Below are 19,737 nucleotides of genomic sequence, written 5' to 3'. Positions count from 1 at the left end.
AAGAACAGCTTAAAACTTATTCCTTTAAACATATTTTGCACCCTTTGCAAATGCCTCATCTGGAATCAAAACACATTTGCAAACTTTAACACACACACAGTGGTATATTCTGTGTTTCAGCTAATCTGAAGGCATTCAGCTCTTCCAGATTGGAATAAGAACATTGCCCTTCTTCCTCCTTTAACATGAGCAGTTGAATAAAGTATTTCTTCTTGCACAGAGGGTTTGTTGTTTATTTTTAAGTCACTCCAAGGGTGTGAAAAACATACTCCCTTAAGCAATAGCCCTCTGCAAGACAGTTAATGGAAAAGAAATAGGCTGGAAGGTACAAAATGAAATTGGACCAGGTATCCCACTAGGACTGTAAACCATCAGTCCAGTAATAAGAGACAACACTCAAAAGGAAAAGTCTAAAAAAAAAAAAAGGGGGGGGGTTAATGAATGTATTAGATAGAAGTTGCAGTATCCAAATAGCTGAATGGACACAGATGCTGGTTTATAAAACATAGCTTAACACACTTGTTTTAAGTACCGACCCAGTCAACAAGTCTACAACAAAGGCATCCCTTTCTGAGAAAACTGTTTTCAAAGTAACATCCCAGTTACTAATCCCATTAACAGTATAACAACTAATACACTAAATGTTACACTGAAGCTTCAGGAATTGATTGATCAGTCCCAGTACTGCAGAAATCTATCTCCTTTGTAGCAAGGACACTAAGGACACTGATATCACCCAAAACTCTTTGCAAATCTTATCTTCCATCCTTCTATAAAAGGATCTATCAATCTGCCTCAAGAACAATGCCTACATGTCCAGTTTTGCTGAAGCTATCAAAGAAACAACAGTGGGGGTCTCTGTCCACGACAATCACCAAGCCTTAAAGCCAACAAGAAACAGTTTTTAGGGTAGTTCTCTATGCTAGGAATAAAACTGTCCTCAGCTACATTAGCTAACACCTTTCTAGATAATAAGAAACTAAAATAACAAACAATAACTAAAAGTGAAACAAAATTGATGATATATACCTCAAGTTAGCAACCACTTCTGTATACACTCCTCTGTCCTCTCCATATTCTTCAATCTCAATTAGCAGGACAATATTTCTCAAAAGCAGCACAGCACCTTCATCTTTCACTTATGTAACCCCATCAGGGTAAAAGTTGCTTCAAAGAGGTAACTAAAGTCCTTATACTGCACTGAACAAAGATTAGAAACGTGTACCTGATAGAACCAATGTCTTAATTCTCTGTGTAAAGCCCCAACCCCTAACATGATCTAGCCCACATCAAGGACAGTAGGTGAAGCTTTAAAAGACTACAAACATTTAATTATCTTACCTTAACTCCTGACACATTATTAAGTTTAGAACTATGCTTAGTTAAGCAGTCACATTGCCATAAGTTAGCGAATGCTTTTAATTCAGCATTTCAAATGCAAACCACATGACTTCTATCACAGTTTAAATGCTTCAGAATACTTAATCCTTGAGAAATCTGTAATCTTTTAGGATTGGGCCCCAAAAGTCTTCCCTATCAGTTGCTAGTATTGAACATTTACAGAATCAATTAATGGAGAAGAATAAGTCATTGCTCCAAACAGCATGATTAAATGCCACGCTCTTAAATAAATGACTCAAAGACAAGAAACAAGACAATGAAGGACAGAAGATAGACACTAAAATTATGTCTTCCCACAGATGCTAAAGACAGATCTTGTACAACTGGCTTGCTTCTTTCAAGGTATGCGTGTTTACTCACTTCTAAACACCTCCCAGAAGACGAAAGCAGACACTTTCATATGAATACAGAAATACAGAGAACAGTTTTTACTTACATAACAGGGTCAAACATATTGCGAATCTTTAGACATGGTGTCAAGCTGTTTGGAGGTGAATTTCTTCTATCTAGATGAAATGCTAAAAAAAAAAATAAATTTAATAGTATTTATTGACATGCACAATATTACCTAGGTAACAACTCCATACATTAAAAACAGAATACTTTCATCCACGTATGAAAAGGCTTCACACAAACTAAGTTTCCCCAATCTTTTACTGCACTAAGGAAAATGTATCACACCTACTGACTATTATTATTGTTTTTTTAATATAGAACTTCTAGATGTAAACAGATAATGCATTCTCTCATGTTCAATCCATAGTAAATGAAAGGAATTAAGGGCATTTAAAAATATCATACAGTTGAAAATAAAGTGTTGGTATCGTGTTTCTGAAAAGACAGATGCTCTTAGAATCTGGATCAAGTTTTTGGAGCTGTAGATTAATACTCAGTTTCAAATACCTAATAAAGTAACGTCCCTTTCCACTCTGGGGGCAGTCTGTTGTCCATTTGACTAAGAAACAGGGAGAGTCAAACAGTCAAACACACATCTATGTTGCAGTAACAACTGTCAAGGATGGAGCTTTTGTAGCCTAGATACTCTAGGCTTGTAATCAGAAACTTGGGAAAAAAAGAAATGAAACGCACCAAAAGACACAACGGATACAAGAAAAAATGGGAATTAAAAATAACAAGCAATTCTTTCAAAGATGAACGGACCCATTAAATATTCATATGAACTTCTAAAATAAGTATCTTTCTTCTAAAGTTCCTGAATTCTCTATTTGGGAGTCACAACAGAAGACTGTATCATGAAAAAAGGAATAATGATTTAGATTCAGACAAGTCAGCCCCACATCACGAGGGGCCAATGATGTGTGTATACTGGCAAAACAACTTCCAACACTCAAAAGAATTTTCACTTTGAAGATTTGGAGATGAGTAGATGCAAGAGTTTAAGGATCAAAACTCTCAACAAGACAAAATCATGTTCCAAGCTTCTCCTTTTCAAACCCTACTATGTAGATTCAAGACGCCACATTCCAGATGTTACAAATCCAAATTCTGGGCAGCAGTGCTTGGTCCAAGACGCATCAACATCACTGTTCTTCTGTAACTCATCAAAACAAAACCCTACTGTCAGTCACACAGAAGATACCACACATAAAACTGCTAATGATGAGAAAGCAGCCTGCAGATACAGCACAAACTTAGAGAAATTTGAGGTTGAAAAGAAAAAAAAAAAAAGCATAGTTACGAATTGTAAGTTACAAAAAGTGGCCTCTGAATCTAAAATGAGAACTACCACAAGTTCCTCAAATAATTATAACTGTTTTTATTAGAGCATACAAGCACGCAGTCCAAGTCACCAACAACTATAACAATTGTCCAGTCTTTCTTGAGAATGGATTTTTAACTATGCTGGTGACACCGCATCCATCTCTGAGCTGCCTACAGTTTAAGGACAAGTCCTTTTTCAATAGCACATGGTTTTGTAAAGTTTTTTGTCCCAGGTTAAAAATTACACAGAGGGTACACAATAAAACTTTACAGAACTAAGCAACATTGAAAAATAAAAGGACTTACCTTACTCATGTAGGTTGGCTCCAGCAGATCAAGGGAGGGTGAAATGTCACCAGCATATTGTACACTGGGGCACAAGACCATACTGGAGAAGGTGATCTGGGGTGGCCTAGTCATGGACCCGGACCTGAAAAGGCGTGGGGTTGAGGAAATTATGTGCTGATTGTTAATAGCTAAGTTTATTCAGCACATTCTTTTATTCCAATGATAAAGAATGGTGAGATTATTTGCAGAAACTGAAGGCACGCAGGATCAACATTTCTAAAATGCTATTTCTGAACTAAAAAAAGATAAAATACAGTCATTTAAGAAGGCAGCTACACCAGTAAGCTGTGCAAAGTAACAAAATATAAAGTGCTTTTGTACGCATCTTCACTAACACAATCTCTGCCTGCTCCCATTCCTAGTAATCTTTCAATTGAAAGCTCAAGAGGATTTCAGGTGTTTGCAAAGATGACTCCAGTCAGCAGAACATCAGCACTGGTGCAAAACTGATTTGCTACCAACTTTATGTAAGCTCACAGTAGTAGAACAGAGGTGCTCAGACAAGTGTGGTACATGAAAATAAAGATAAATTCTGCTTTTTCTAGAAATGCTTTCAAGTCAGCGTAAGTTAAAAGAAAAGTTTTTCAACACAGATGTAAATCCTTATGCATAAGGGAAAAACAACTATGGAAATCACTGAGGTACAAAATAATTGCTACCACAGTAATAAGAATTAAAATGTAATACCAGAAATTAGATCAAAAGGGAGGCTAGTGAAGAAGCAGGCAAGGAAAAAAAATAAATCAGTCTGTCTCGACAACAACATTCAAAATAGTGCAGTAAACAGATGTCTCTTGGACTTCATTCCACACCTGTAACAACTAATTTTACCCCTTCCCTACGAAACAGGGAGTTTAAATTAATAGGTAACAAAGATATTCAAATTACAGTATTGATTACTTAGAAGTTTACACTGATGTGGAACATACTAATTATTTCCACAGCAGCAAAAGCATTCTTGTAGGACAAGTGTAAACTACACTTAACTAAGCATCTCAATTGCCATTTCTTTTCCTAGGTCTCAACAGTTAGGATTACGAGACAAGAGCAAAAACATGGATAGGAAATGAGAAAAATGGAAGCACAACTCTGTGTAATAAATCACTGATAACTATTTTAGGACTTTCTTTGGGACCTGAGAGCACTTTCAAGAAAATCCAGTCACGCTGCATCTCAGTCACACTGCATTTTATTACTTTAAACTGATTAAGACAGCATCATTCCATACTCAATCATCAACAGTCAAAAGGGAGCATCTTCAACAACCCCTGCACCACTGTGACTGAAAGGGGTCTATGACAGAAAAGTGGCTTCTGCACAAGCTTCAAAATGAACACAAGTTGTGGCACAGCTTCAATACCTCTTGATCCACTAATGTGTTACTGCAAAAGTGATTACCCAGCATCGCTACCATGAGTTATAAAACAGCACAACAAATCTTTAGATTCAGATTCGATGCATTTGATGAGATTGAAGACTCAGATAACTGTATTTCTGACAAGCAGATTTATGCATGTTAAACCACAGATAACTAATTTATCAAGTACTAGCCTTTCTTATCAAAGCATGAGAAAAAAGAAAATGCTCTGTTGAAATTCTAAAGCACTGTAATGCAACACACACGGTTTGCCAATAGACAGAAAATACACTGAAGTCAAAATACTACTAAACGCTAATAAGGAAGGAGACTCAGGTTGACTTGGGTTTTAATAGAGTCAAGTTAAGATACAGAAGGGATGGAAAGCTAGATGGGATCAAGACTGCATTTTACCACAAGAGTATTTTCCAGTTTTCTTGCGGTGCTTATGTGAGCCTTTTCAACATGGAGAAAGGATTGTATTCTTAGAAATAGGGGAGGAGGGCTATCAGTCACTCAACATAACAGATTAGCTTGCATGCTTCAGGATGAAATATCACCCCAGCCATGGTACTTCAGAGAACCTTCTTATCTTCAGAGCTTTAAAGAAACTTTAGCCACTGCTGTTAGTTTAGCTTCTTTGGAGTTCATTATACATATTTTTCCTTACAGATACAGATACTGAAGACAGGACAGGACAATAGCATCTCTTCATTCAAAAGCAAGCTGAACGCACTAAAAAATACTCTTTCATTCCTTTAATTAAGTTATACTTTGACCTGAACAAGATTGTTTTTGAATTGACAATATCTTGTTCATTATTTTCATTGAGCTTACCTACCCACTCTTCTTTTGACAGATACATCAACCATTTACCCAGTAGATGATACCCCAAAGTACACTACATTTGATTCTGACAATTAAAAGTCCCAAATGACTGCCTTTCAAAGCACAGGCTGCATCCTGCAGGACTGAACAAAATACCACAACACTTGAACTGTGGATGACTGCACAGATGCAACAGAATCTAGACATTCATGCACAAACAGGTCCCACACTTAAATTCATGGTGTCACACACCAATAACATATTACTATGCATTGACGAGTCAAAAGGACTTCAAGTTTACATGCTCTAAGTACTGTGCTCTGCTACACAGCTGTACCAGATTTCAAAATTAAAAAATAAAAATAAAACATGGTGTTGAAATAATTTACAAGAGCCCAATCCAGAATTCATTCTGCTTCAATATGTATTGAGTTTGTTGAGGATTTACCAATGTGAAGAGCATTTAAAATAGTCTCCAGTCTGACTTATGAACATCTATCTTCAAACTTTAGAACATGAGTAACAACTTATTTATTTGTAATTCCAGAAACAAAGGCAGTGACATATCTTTAGTTGTTAATATCAGGAAAAAACCTTCAAGTATGAGAACAGCCTGCTAACTGGATGTACTAAAACACAGAGTCCAAACAACTTTGTTACTTCAGCAACTCTCAAGCTCTTCTGTTACAGCTGAAATACACCATTTCAATTCCTCAAATATCTCTGCTGAACTACAAACTTAAGAACCAGGAAAACAGCTGTTGAAAGAAGTGTTAACAGAATAGCTATAAATATATCCTATGCAGTAATAAAAAGCATAGAGGAAACTCTACCAAGTAGATATTCTATGCAACATGAATGAGGCTAAAAGGCACAGCTTAGAAGCAGAACACATCTACAGCGTGCTGAAGCCAATATTAGATGCTCAAATTTTCATGGTACCAGCTGGAAGCTACTACTGAAGTTTCCTAAAAACTTTTAGAAGCACAAATATGTTGGAGACTTAAATGAGTATTTCATGTAGCAGAACAACACCTGAGTCATCTCAACCAAGAATTCTTCCACATGAAGGAAAAAACACACTGATCTCTGGAACAGGACAGAACATTATCAAGCTGTTTATATTGAGGTCAAATCTAACAAGAAAAGCTGGGAAATGAGTGCTAAATAAGAAATACCAGAACTTGAGTGCCATGTTTCACAGCCTGCACTGAAGAATACACAACAAAAGATTCAACACGGTAGCGTACACAGCCTGCAGAAGCCACATTCAATCTAAATCTGAAACTCACTCATGACAGCATTACAGAGAACGGAACAAACAGCTGTAACATTCACCATTGCTGCAACTTTACCTAAAGCACTCTCACATTCCTACAAGATGTCACTGGGTGGGAGGAAAGCTCCGCAATTCTCATAAATTTACTATTCTCATCTTACTAAAACGTTGAGAAACTGAAATAATGTAACTTAGTTGTCACAGAAAATTACATTACCACTTATTTCAAGATACCAACTGCAGAACCTTAAGCCTACAGTAGTGACAAAATAAAAAGGAACAATACCTCATTTCCAATGAACGATTAAAAATGAGAAGCATAATGCTAAAACTAATGGCATAACTTTGTGAAGTATACTATTATATCCCAGTACAACACATCACTCAGAAAAGCAAGAATTGGATCCCAATACCACAAAGACCCTCATCAAATAACCCTCATGCAAATCTCTAAAAATATTTGGCTTTACTGATGGGAGAGAATTGCTTGCTTTTGCTTTGAACTTAAAAAAGCAAAGCTTGAGACTCAAGGGCTGAAGGCATACACACACTAGCTGGGATAAAAATCAAGATGTTAGCACTCCTTTTATTCAGGCAAAAAAGACTGCTACAGTTAAGTGTGCCAGGTCACAAAGAAGCCCTTTCTGTCGGGATAGGAAATAACTACAGTGGAAGAATCACTTTAAAACTATATCCTCTATACATAAGGAATAATAAAAATATTGTTTCTTACAAGTAAGAACATATGTTAATTTCCTTTTATTGATATAAGCCAATTACTATTTGCATTAGTGAAACTAAGACCAAAATAAGCATACTCCAGACGAACATGTTAGAACATAGCTGCTTGTTAGTAGGAATTGTTTTTGTTTGCTTAAGTGGGACCAAGAAGGGAAGAAAATGTTTGGTTTTTAACAAAGCTTCTTTCAACATCTAGTTCAACATGTGACTCCACCTCAGCAACATCCAGTTAACAAAAGCAGGCTGAACAAAAAACTGGAGAAGAAGCAGCTTCCTCTTTCCTCACCAGGGAAATAAGCCATATTATTACCTGATAAACTTGGATTCTGTAGAGTTTACATCAGTCACACCGATGAAAGAATACAGCATTTTAGAAGAACAAAAGACACTCTTTTAAAGAGTCTCAAGATTTAAACAACTGAAGACTTCATGTTAAACATCTACCTTTGTCACTTAGATTTTGATCAAAACAATCTCTTACATAGCAGCCCAAAATTCAAGACTTAAGGCTTGAAAACTTTTAAGTATGAAAGCATAGTGAAGAAAGACATTTACAACACAAAGGAAACACTACTAGGAGATGCCCCACATCCACACACCGCCAATTGAGGAAACTTCTATCCCAGCGGATTCCCCTTCAAAATAAGCATGCAGCTCTTCTTCCAAACTCTGATTTAAGGTACATGACTAATAACAAAACATTCATGATCTAGAAGCTCTGGTTTATGGGCTGTCAGATAGAAACAACTGCATTAATTCTAACAAGTATAAGGGATATGAGAATTCAACCAACTAAAGGAGTGCTTTTTTACTGAGGGAATTAGCTGATGTAGTCACCAAGCCAGACTCAATAATATTTGAAAAGTCATGGTAATCAGGTGAAATCTGGTGACTGGAGAAAAGGAAACATCACACACAGTTTTAAGAAGGGTATAAAGGATGACCTCTGTCAGTCTCACGTCTGTACCAGGAGAGATTATGGAACACATCCTCCTGAAAGCTATACTAAGGCACATGGGTGACAGGAAGGTAATATGAGAGAACCAGCATGGCTTCAGCAAGGGCAAATCTTGCTTCACTAACCTGATGGCCATTTATGATGGTGTCACTGCATCAACAGACAAAGGAAGAGCCACTGACATTATCTATCTGGACTTCAGTAAGGCCTTTGACACAGTACCACACAACATCCTTCTCTCCACATTGAAAAGATATAGATTTGATGGGTAGATTGTTCAACAGAGGACGAACTGGCTGCAGGATTGAGTCCAGAGAGTGGTGGTCAATGGCTCAGTGTTTGGATGGAGATCAGTGACAAGTGGTGTCCCCCTGGGGTCAGTGCTGGGACTGATACTCTTCAGTACCTCACTGCCAGTGTCACTGATGAAGATGAGTGCACACTCAGCTAGTTTGCTGATGACATCAAGTTGTAGGTGCAGTCAACATGCCCAAGGGACAAGATGCATCCAAAGAGACCTAGACAGGCTTTAGCAGTGGGTGCAAGTGAACCTCATGAGGTCCAACTAAGCTAAGTGCAAGGTCTCTCACCCAGGTTGAGACAACCCTCATACCAATACAAGCTGCAGGATGAAAGAACAGTGTGCACTCCTGCCAAAAAATACCCGACTGTACTCGTCGATGGCAAGCTGGACATGAGTCAGCAATCTGCCCTCACCAGGAAACCGAACCATATCCTGGGCTGCATCAAAAAAAGTGCCAGAAGAGGTGATCCTGCCCCTTAACTCTGCACTGGTGAGGCCTCACCTGGAGTACTGCGTCCAGATGTGGAATCCTCAGTACAGAAGAGGCACAGACTTGTTGGATTATGTCCAGAGGAGGGCCACAAAAATGATCAAAGGGATGGTACACCTCTCCTATAAGAACAGCCTGAGAGCTGGAGCTGTTCAGCCTGGAGAAGAGAAGGCTGTGAGGCAACCTGATAGAGGTGTTTCAATATCAAAAGGGGAGCTACAGGAAAGAGAGGGATAGACTCTTTAGCAGAGTCTGTGCTGACAGAACAAAGGGAAACGGCTTCAAGCTTAAAGAGGGTAAATTTAGGTTGGATAAGGAAAAAGTCTTTTACAGTGAGAGTGGTGAGGCACTGGAACAGGCTGCCTAGAGATGTGGTGGATGCTCCATCCCTGGGAACTTTCAAGGTAAGATTGGATCAGCCCCTGGGCAACCTCACATAGCTATGCATGTCCCTGTTCATTGCAGGGCAGTTGAACAAAATGACCTTTAAAGTTCCCTTTCAACATTCTGATGGTTTGTTTAAATTCATGGAAAGGAACAAGTAACCCATTTTGGCTGTATGCCCTTAGGTATAATAGAAAAGCTTATTCGAAGCATTCAAACTGAATAAGTAAATCTACAGAATGGGATGACATTAAAATGGTGCCAACTTTGTAAAAACACTTAAAGAGATGAGAGAAAGCAAGTCTTCCATCCCCAAGTGACAAAAAACCATGGAATAAATTAAAACAATTGTATTTGTAATACCTTGGCCTTGCCACACTTTTGACGGTATTACTAAAACTTTGTCACATGCAGCAGATGGTTGCATCCATTTCCAAACCAAGAACTCAGCACCACCTATTCTTCGAGTCTCTGTGCGAACTCTAGATTCATTTGCCGCTAGGAAGTCAACTGCTCTACTCCAGACTTTCCTCATTTTCCTCCTTGAAAAAAAAAAAATTACAATGTTAGCATTATAATAACCTGCACAGATGACATCAATCGTAGGAGCAACTCATGTTCATGTTTTTTTTTCCCCTACCTTTATTGATAAAAATCTCCAAGAATATTATTCTATGTAATCTACTGCTATTTAATTAGTGACTCAACCGATTTGTAATCACTGAGTCATATGCTTTATTCCATGTAACAAAATGAAGTATATACAGTGGGTACATACCTGTCCTGAGCTGGTATTAGAGAATCATGCACATGCAAAATAGGCATATAAGGCTGCAAGTCTTTATTTTCAGAACATGCCTCACTGTGACTTCTTAGAACATCTAGAACACCATAAAAAAAACAAATGGGTAAACATCTCGTACATATAAACACGAGGAAAAATATCAATTCTGGCTATGAACAGCTACTCTGAAATCCCTTTCCAATTCCAGTAATTTAAAGAAGTTCTGAGGTTTTGGAGTTTTGAGCACTTTTCATCCTAATCTGGCTGAAAGGCAAATCAAGAAAACTAATTGTGTGCACAGTACCTCCAAGTACCCCAAAGGACTCTGGAATAAGGAAGAAAGAGTTCTCACTTGACTGCTACTTTTAATTGTTAGCAAAGATGGCCACTTTTGGAAATAAAAGCGTTTTCCTCCTACAACATCTGACTAACAAACATAAAAGTATGTTGAAGTAGAAAGGCAGAATTGCAGAAGGTGAACATGCATTCTGTTTTGGTAACACAATTTTGCTGGAATCAACTAATTAAAAGGTTGTTTTTTTCTATTATAAAACAATAAGGGTAGAAATGGTAGCTAACATTTAGGCGTTTTGGATAAAGACAGCTGAAAAACAAAGATGCAGAAAGCAATATCACCATATATCTAGTAAATTAATATCATATTTATACTGTTTACCGATGTAGATAAAATATTACCTTGTCAGTATAAATTCATTATAGCCATGATGATGCACTACATAAATTTAAAGCTCCTTAACAAAAACTTAAAGTTTAAAGTACAATTAAAAAAAAAATACAAGCAAAAAAACCCAAACCACAAAGCAGGCCTTTTTCAGAAAACTGTAACAGCATGACAATAACTGAACAGATAGAAAACATAATTGACTGAACTAAGGCCAGTAGTTTGAAAGCTTGTGCATAGTTTTACATATATATCAGATATGAGATTCAAGAAAACATACCTATAATTTTTACGACCATATCATACATCTGCCTCGTTTCCTCTTCTTCTTTTGCCCAACGATATTTCATATAGTGCAAGACTCCCCAAACAATTGCTACACCTGCATCAAGATGTTTAAATACTCTTTAAACAGCATTAGAAAATTGGTTATTTAACATTGCACATTCTATTTAAGAAGTTGCTTGAATGACCTAACATTTTATATTCACATTGCAAAGCTAGTGAAATACCCTGTACTTGCTGTCAATATTTTTATATTTTATTAACGTAGCAACATTAACTCTTCAGCTTTGAGGAGTACATGCTTTTAAGAAAGTGTTTTATTGTCTCAATAATGGCCTGGTACTCAATTGCCACTATTGGCATTTCAAATATAACTCATTTGTGAGGAAAAACAGTAAAAGAATTATCTTGGGAAAAATTGAAATCGTCATAAAAGTTAAATGCACAATTCAGAACATGTTACGGTGTTAAAATGCACAATATTCACTAATTTAAGGATAAGTCAAACAGGTGAAAACTAATCAACTTGAAAGCAACAGGTTAGTATTTCTTGTCGTGATGTACACTGTACAGCATGTTCTTTTGATATCACCTTCTAGATGCCAAAAAAGACAACCTAGTTAAGAAGGCCAACCATGTAAGCAGAGAACAAAAGTCTTATTTTATCCATCTCAGACTGAGGGCACCACTACACCCATGGTCTCTTAACACGAAGAACAACACACATACAGACTGTAGTCATGAAGTTGGCCTTCAGGCACCAGTGATCACAAAGCAATGTTAACTGATAGAAAAAGACTGAGGGACACCATCGCTTTAAGTCAAAATGAGTATCAATGACAACATATCCAACTTTTACGTGATGGTTGATTTTTGAAAAGGTGCTTCATATTAATCTCAAATATAGCTGAGTTGTAACACTAAGCAATTTGTTCAGCATGACTGACGAAACCTCTTGTTGACCCGTACACTGAGTTCTGCCTCCATTTTCCAATCCAACCCTCATATTCACTATTATCAGAAAGACAGCCATCTGGGACAGCTTGCCTTGTAGTTTCTCAGAAGGCTAGTGAAGGACATTAAAAAACACTATGAAATTGTTAAGACTCAATGATATGATTCTATGATAAATGACCTCCTGAATATTTAACACGTGCATGAGATGAGTCGTATGTCTGCAGTTCTTTCCATGTGCCTGGTTAAAAATACTGAAATGTCTACAACTCAGTCGGTCCTTCTTATTCTTCACCACTTTCAGTATGGATAAGAATTACATCAACTTGAGAGTACATGAAACTTAACAAGAAAAGTATCAGAGATTAAATATCATAGAAAAGGTATCCAGTTTTGCAGTAACACAGACTTACAAGTAAGAATGTTTGATAACAACCAGGTAATTAAACTTCTCCTAGAAATGGAAATGTAAGTACAGAAAAGGTGATTTTCCTCAATCTCCTAGAATAACAGTGAAATAGTCGCAAAATAAAGGCCAACATGTCTTTTTTCTCAAATACATCCAAATTTGCTTTTTTTTTTTTTTTGGAAACACACAAAGCATTGCTTTGTCAGGGAAAAAGCCAATGTTTGCAGAGAAGGGATCAGTTTAGCTGACTACAGCAACAGACGATAGCAAATAATGCAAAAATACATGCGTGGTTCAAAAGTGTAAAGCAAACTATGTTGTAACCAGGATACTGACTGAAATTCTAGGTTGTATGGCTGAATAAACACTTAGTAAGAGAGCTGCTTTCTTGTTTTTCTGTAAGTACATAGGGAAAAGTTTTAATTAAAAAAACATTTTTGATAACTTACCTAAAAGCGGTATTGATAATCTATGAGTTACACTAATAAACGCACGGCGAAAACGACACCTGAAAGACATCTTTGGACTAGTGGATTCCAGGTACTTCACGTCCGTCACATTAGTGACATCCACATCATTAGGATCATTGCCAAGACACCTATTAAAACATATAACACATTTACAAAAAAGAATACATTCCATCAGAACACAATGCTATGAAATAAAGCTCACTTACTTTATGCCAACATCTTCCCCACTATTCAATATCCATTGTAGTGCTGTATTAAATACACTTTCATATTCTGGATCTATATTCTGTCAAAAGACAAATATGAATGAGAAACTTTCTAAATAACCAGAAAGTTACCATGCCACAGTAAAATACAAACATTCTGCAAAGATTAGGCAATTTGCAGCAGCAAAATTAAATGATTTTGATCTTGAATTTTCAGGTTTTGCACAGCTTCTCACATTGGCAAAGTGATTTCATACACGGTGTGAGCAGGTACTGGACTTGCTAATATTCCTCAAACAAAGAACTACACAAAAAGTCAAGCCACCATCACACTTTATTAACAATTCTGACCTACATGGTAAAAATAAATTCAACCACTAGGCGGTGCTCATTGAAAATCTATTTTAGAAATAAAACTATAAATCCAGCTGAAAGTTGGTCCTATAAAAAACAGCTGAGGTATTTTTTGTTTTGTTTTTTTAAGTCATTTTCCTCAAGCATCTTAGTTGATTTTCTGCAAATAAACTTGTGTTTTAGTTCAGGAACGATGTAAGTATGTAAATCCCCATGTAGTTAAGTTAGTTTATATGGGTTATTGTAGGAGGATATATACTGCAATATGAGCAAAGACAAGTCTCCTTAGTTCACCTTACATGTCCTTTTTCAGAAGAAGAAAAACAAAACAATGGAAGTCAATACTCTATTTGAACTGAAACTGTCCAAAACAATTTTTATCTCCACCTTTTCTTTGGGTCTTACATCAAAAGAAAAAGTCCCTAAGGAAAAAAAGAGGAACAGCAGCTATTTTCACTTTCAGAATAAAAAAAGTTTACCACCAAACACTGAATTTCAAAGGAGTCACATCTACAGTCACAAAATGAGGCAATGTAGAGTTAAATAAGGTTTTGTACTGACAGATTTTCATACAGACTTTGAGCTTAAAGCTAGAACAGTTGTTATAATAACCATAATTCCTTTGATATAATAGATGATAAATGGACTAGCATTTCTATCATCAGTTCTTTTCCCCTGTTGCATTTTCTATTTGCCATTCCCCTCCCCCAGAATCTCCCTACCTCCTCAAATAAAAATCATGAGCAGCATGCATTAAAGATGTTAATTTTAAACATTTAATAAAAAAAAAACCATCTAAACAAATTTCCAACTAACATTCGATTCTAATTCAAATATTTGTCACTACATTAAAATGAAATCACATTAAAACAAAAATAAGACCTTAAATTTTTTGCTTACAGAGATCTCAAGTAAAAACCAATGAATAATACCAGAATTACTTACTTTCAAATATGCAGCTGCCTCCTGGACGGTAAGGTTTCTTTGAACAGAGCTGCCACATTCATGTTTCCCTGGTAAAATGAAATTTGTTTATTTTGATCATACGTATTACTAATCGTATAAAATAAAATCACCAAAACACAATCGTATGGTTAATGTAATCTACACAAGCAGGAGTAACCAAATAATTCTCTTTAAAAAAAAATCAGGATGAAATATAAGAAAAGTCTGTCACAGCTAATAGTATGTACAAATAACATCAATACAACTTCGTGTGATGATCAGAAAACATACTTCAGTATTTATACTGAAATTGGAAAACAAGGTAGTATAAAGATCAATCAGAAGAACATTACCATGAAAGAGCTGCTATACCCTGACTCAACATCTTCCAAATAATTTCATTCATTTACTCTGAAACAGGTGTAAGCTTTTATAGAGAGCATACTAGTTCTAGTTCTATCATATCCACAGCAGTACTTCAGGCACTATGAGGTTACCACATTATAGCTTGATCCAAGTTACTGCAGCACTTCCTTCCCTTCCTGCAGGCAATCTGCCCCTAAACCACTGGTTTTACCATCTTCCTAATTCTTTCAGAAATAATGCAGAAGCAGCCAGGAAATAAGGCACAGTCAGTTCACTGCCACGTACCATCTTCTTTCTCATTTACTTCTACTAAACTGAAAGAACTCAATTTATGCTAAAATAGATTTAGTGACAGTCATGCTAACACAAAGTCTCATGCAAAAGCAAAACATCCAACATCAGTTCTATCCACCGCTAAGCTATAATTCCTGAAGAACTGGAAGAATAACAAATCATTTCTCTCTTGATCCTTCTAAAAAAAAAAAAAATCAAAATTAAAAAAACCCACCACATTGGTACTTGTATCTGCACCAAAACAATAAAAAAAGGAAGAACAAATCCAGGCTATCACTAACTCAAGGTGAGCCTTACCCTCCTGCAACCATACCCATTAATAATTCCCAAAGCAATAGCAAAGCTTGTGAAGTTTATATTTTATATACATGTGAGATTCCTAAACTTCTGTTTACAGTCTCACCAATTATTTCAAGATGAAACTACTCCATTCTGGGCTACCTTTTAAAGGTAGCAAATGCTAATATTGGCTATCTGGATTCAGGGCAAAGTTAGCAAACATTACCACAAGTTATGGGAAATATTTTCATGCCTTGCTCACAGGAGGGAATTCCAAAGAAATAAATGTTTTTATGAAGCAGAAGTCCTTTGCAGACTGTTTCGTTTAATATACTTCTGATATGAAAGATAGTAGTCTACAAGTTGCTTCACTTGATAATTAGCACACATCTTAGATTGAGTCAAAGCTCACTAGGTCTGATACGATAGCAAAACTGAACAGGTCACTAGTGAAGAACAGTGGCATTCTTGCCAAAAAAGAAGTCAGCACCAGAACTGGAGCTGTAAATTATTCTAGCTTATATTCTAGGCAGACATTCTTTTTGTTCTGCATAAACTCTACTACCTGCAATGCACATTTACAGGCATCAGTGATTTCATGTTTCAAGAGTGGAAGACTTGGGGGAACTATGTATCTTATTCATAGTTTCAAGCACAAGCATATTGTTTAAAACTTAGAATTTTTAGTCAAAAAAAATCCCAAACATACCTTGCTAGAAGCTCTACCTACAATCTCAGCCAGGTATTAGATTACATAGCATTAACACGGCTACAAATACTACACGCAAAAAAAGCCTGAATGAATAAGACCTAAAGTTTTGAAGCATGTCAGTCACCGTTTGAACAGAACAGCTAAGGGAGCAAAGGGATGAAACTCTTCTGCTCAGTGGCTTGGGGGTTTGTTTTTGCTTTAAATAATAAGAAATAGTAAAAGGATGCAGTTAGCAAACAGAAAAAACAAACAGCACCACAAAACAATCAGATGTCAAGACAGTGAAAAAGGCATTCCTAAAACAAGCCAGAGGATTCGTTTTAGACTTTTACTCTTAGAAGAGCACAGCACTACAACTTACATGAGGACAAAAGCTCCTTTAGAAGCAGACTTCTAGCAGTTGTAAAATAATCTTATTTGCCTCCTTCCAGGAATGACATTTGCACAGTATGCAGCCAACATGTCTCATTTTTAAAAAGCCAGCAGACAGTTTCTTCGCTGCACTTTTCCTGACAATTTTTTCCTAACTGAGCAAATTTACCTCTTAAAAATGCTTTTGATGCTCAAGCACTGACAATATTTAAGGCCCACCAGTACAAATTACTCTCATGCAATCTCAGAAGAGAATAAATTAAAATCAATTCCATCTTGCCTCCCACTCCTGAAATCAGTAAGCTAATCACTCACGTAGTTTCAGCCCAGTGCAAAAAGCTGCTAGAACTGCTATTCATTCCTACTCATCTGTTGCTGAGAATCAGAAAGCTTGCAGAAAGTTGGAAAATTCGCAAGTCAGGTAGATGCCCATGCTACTGCAAGCAGCAAGATATTCCTATGTGCCACTTCAGCCACTCTTTTAGCTAGTCGTTCTGCAAATGAAGGCTTACATTGAGTTACTTTGGTGTAATTATTAACCACTTGGCTTGGAAACTCAGTCCGATGCTCAGAGAAGTGAGTAATCAAAGAAAAGTAAGAGCAGAACAAACGTGAGAGCAAGAACAGATGACTGATCTCCCATAGGCAAATTCAACTGTCTAACAATGTGGAAAACCAGAAATTGTTATATGGGTTTTAAATCAGGCTAAAAAAGAAAAATCAAATATCTGAAGAACTAAAGGCTAAGGAGTGTGACAGAACAAGAGCTGCCAGATACAGTAGCTAACACTTTAAATTAATGTTAAGATTTTTTGCCAGGCCTTTCTGCCAGCCCTGGATTTACCAGCAAGTCTCATTCCATAGGGAAGTACAATTCACCTCACATCTCAAGGACCTGTACTGTCCTTTAGTGCAGAAGGAAACCATTCAAGTCTCACAGACCCCTCTGTGGAGAATGCCAAGCCAAAGATGCTTCTTACTAAGTAAAAATCCTTTGTATACAAGGAAACACAGGAGATACTTCTTTGGAGGACGTGATTAGGCTTGTTCATTTTATAAACCTAAGAACCTACTGAAGACTCTTCACAAAAGACAAACATCCAGTAATTAATACATACATGCCAGAAGGAAGCCTAATTTAAATAAAATAGATTTGGTTTTAGAATAAAGTATTAGGCACTGGACTATACAGTATCTACAAACCTTGCTGCATTTAACAAAGGCAGAATGAAAAGACACAGACAAGAATATAAAATTCAACCCAGAACTGAATGAATAGATTCTGCTTTTCCCTCTGGTTTCTTCTGAGGTAGGCATTACTCACCACAGATTTAGTAGACTAATAATTCTGAGAACAGTGATGCATTAAAGGCAATCCATTTTTACAGAGGATAATTAAATTATTTTACATAATATCAGAGCACCACAGAATAGAATAGGCATCTACAATTGGAACATAGTATACTAAGTCAAATAAAAATAATGAAGCATTACAGTGACTCTTTGTTATTTAAAAAAAACTTTCAATGCGTCATCTTTTATATTTAAAGCCCCATCATTTGCTCTCCAATTAAAGTTGACAAAGCAGAAAACACTAGCTCAATAAAAACACAAGCAGCTTAATTAAACAGAAGGCTAGAAACTGAATTCTGAAGTGATCATCTCCACTGCAATTAGAACATTGAATAAAGCTTAAGAAGACACTAGTGCAAGTTTCCATCTTGCCTTTTTAATATTAACAGTAATAACATGAACAAATGATTCAAAGCATGAAATGAGAGAAACTTTTCCAAGTATGTGACAGGCTTGAAGAGAATCATTTTTACTATAACTATCTACCATTACTTCTCTCTTTTGAGATGCTGCATTATGTATAAGATTAATGCTCTTAAACCCTTCATCTCTCAAGCAACCTCCTGTGTCATACAACTTTTAAATAGTTTCCAGCTGTTGTGCCAGGCTGACATCACTGTAGGACTGAAAAAGTGGATGGCAGACCTCTAACTCTCATACCCTGAAGACAGTTGGCACTGAGGATAACTTCTGAGTATCAATGAAATAAGTCATTCTTCAGACTGCATGCAAGCTATTCTGCTGAGCAACAAGGCAATCTTGCAATATGGTTTCAATTTGAGGACCATCCAATCAGAAAATATAGTTATATTTTTCGAAAGTAAGCACTGAAGATTCTCCTGGCCAGAAACAGACTAACAGAGACTAACATATCCTTGAGATCTAAGGAAGAAAGCAGCAGGTCATCTTGGAGCATATATTTTCTTCTTGTAAGGAAGACTGCTAAATGTATTCTTTTAAGTGTTCATCACATATGAAAACTGCAATTCATGAAGAAAATTCATGTTCCTTCACAGATGCAGAAATGAAGCACCCAGCATTTTTATCCATGCAAATAAATCATCTACCATATAGCCACTGGAGGGCCAGATAACACTGAAGAAAGGGCAAGCTGTTATGCTATTTCTCTTCCTCTTTTGAAGAAAGAATATAATTCATTACTTCCATTTCACACCACTCAGCACTTTGCTGCACACAGCTCTAGATCTCGAAAGACACTCCTGCACAGCACAGCTTAGCTACATTGCATGAAAGAAATCTTTCTGTCTCAATGATTGATAGTGCAGAATTATCCTCTATCATCTATTAAGCATGAAATAGTCTGAAACGGATAAAAATATCGAGACATAATTGAACTAAATTCAACACTACAAAACATTCACAGTCAGAATACAATAAATTTAAAACTAAGAAAAAAAGTACTATCTTGAACACATTCAGGTTAAACATTCTTTCACTAG

At 36.5% G+C, this 19,737-nt stretch overlaps 1 protein-coding gene across 4 annotated transcripts in view; it reads right to left on the bottom strand.

Moving 5' to 3' along the window:
• The window catches only part of LEMD3 (LEM domain containing 3), a 48,795-nt gene that overhangs the window by 5,737 nt on the left and 23,321 nt on the right, over positions 1-19,737 (bottom strand). For 2 of the 4 annotated variants that reach the window (XM_031589508.2, XM_031589510.2), the window contains 7 exons: positions 14,902-14,969; positions 13,603-13,682; positions 13,376-13,524; positions 11,559-11,660; positions 10,591-10,693; positions 10,176-10,354; positions 1,838-1,919 (listed from right to left, as the gene is read on the bottom strand). In XM_031589508.2, coding sequence (XP_031445368.2) covers positions 1,838-1,919; positions 10,176-10,354; positions 10,591-10,693; positions 11,559-11,660; positions 13,376-13,524; positions 13,603-13,682; positions 14,902-14,969 — 763 coding nt within the window. Of the gene's footprint in view, positions 1-1,837; positions 1,920-1,943; positions 2,954-3,429; positions 3,554-10,175; positions 10,355-10,590; positions 10,694-11,558; positions 11,661-13,375; positions 13,525-13,602; positions 13,683-14,901; positions 14,970-19,737 lie in introns of those variants that run through there. The other 2 variants (XR_004166378.2, XR_004166379.2) reach the window with 2 other exon arrangements.

This window comes from Phasianus colchicus, chromosome 1 (assembly GCF_987193195.1).
Source record: "Phasianus colchicus chromosome 1, bPhaCol1.hap1.1, whole genome shotgun sequence".
Taxonomy (NCBI): Eukaryota; Metazoa; Chordata; class Aves; order Galliformes; family Phasianidae; genus Phasianus; species Phasianus colchicus.
The sequence above is the reverse complement of the archived record's forward strand: the minus strand, read 5'-3'. Positions and strand labels throughout refer to the sequence as shown.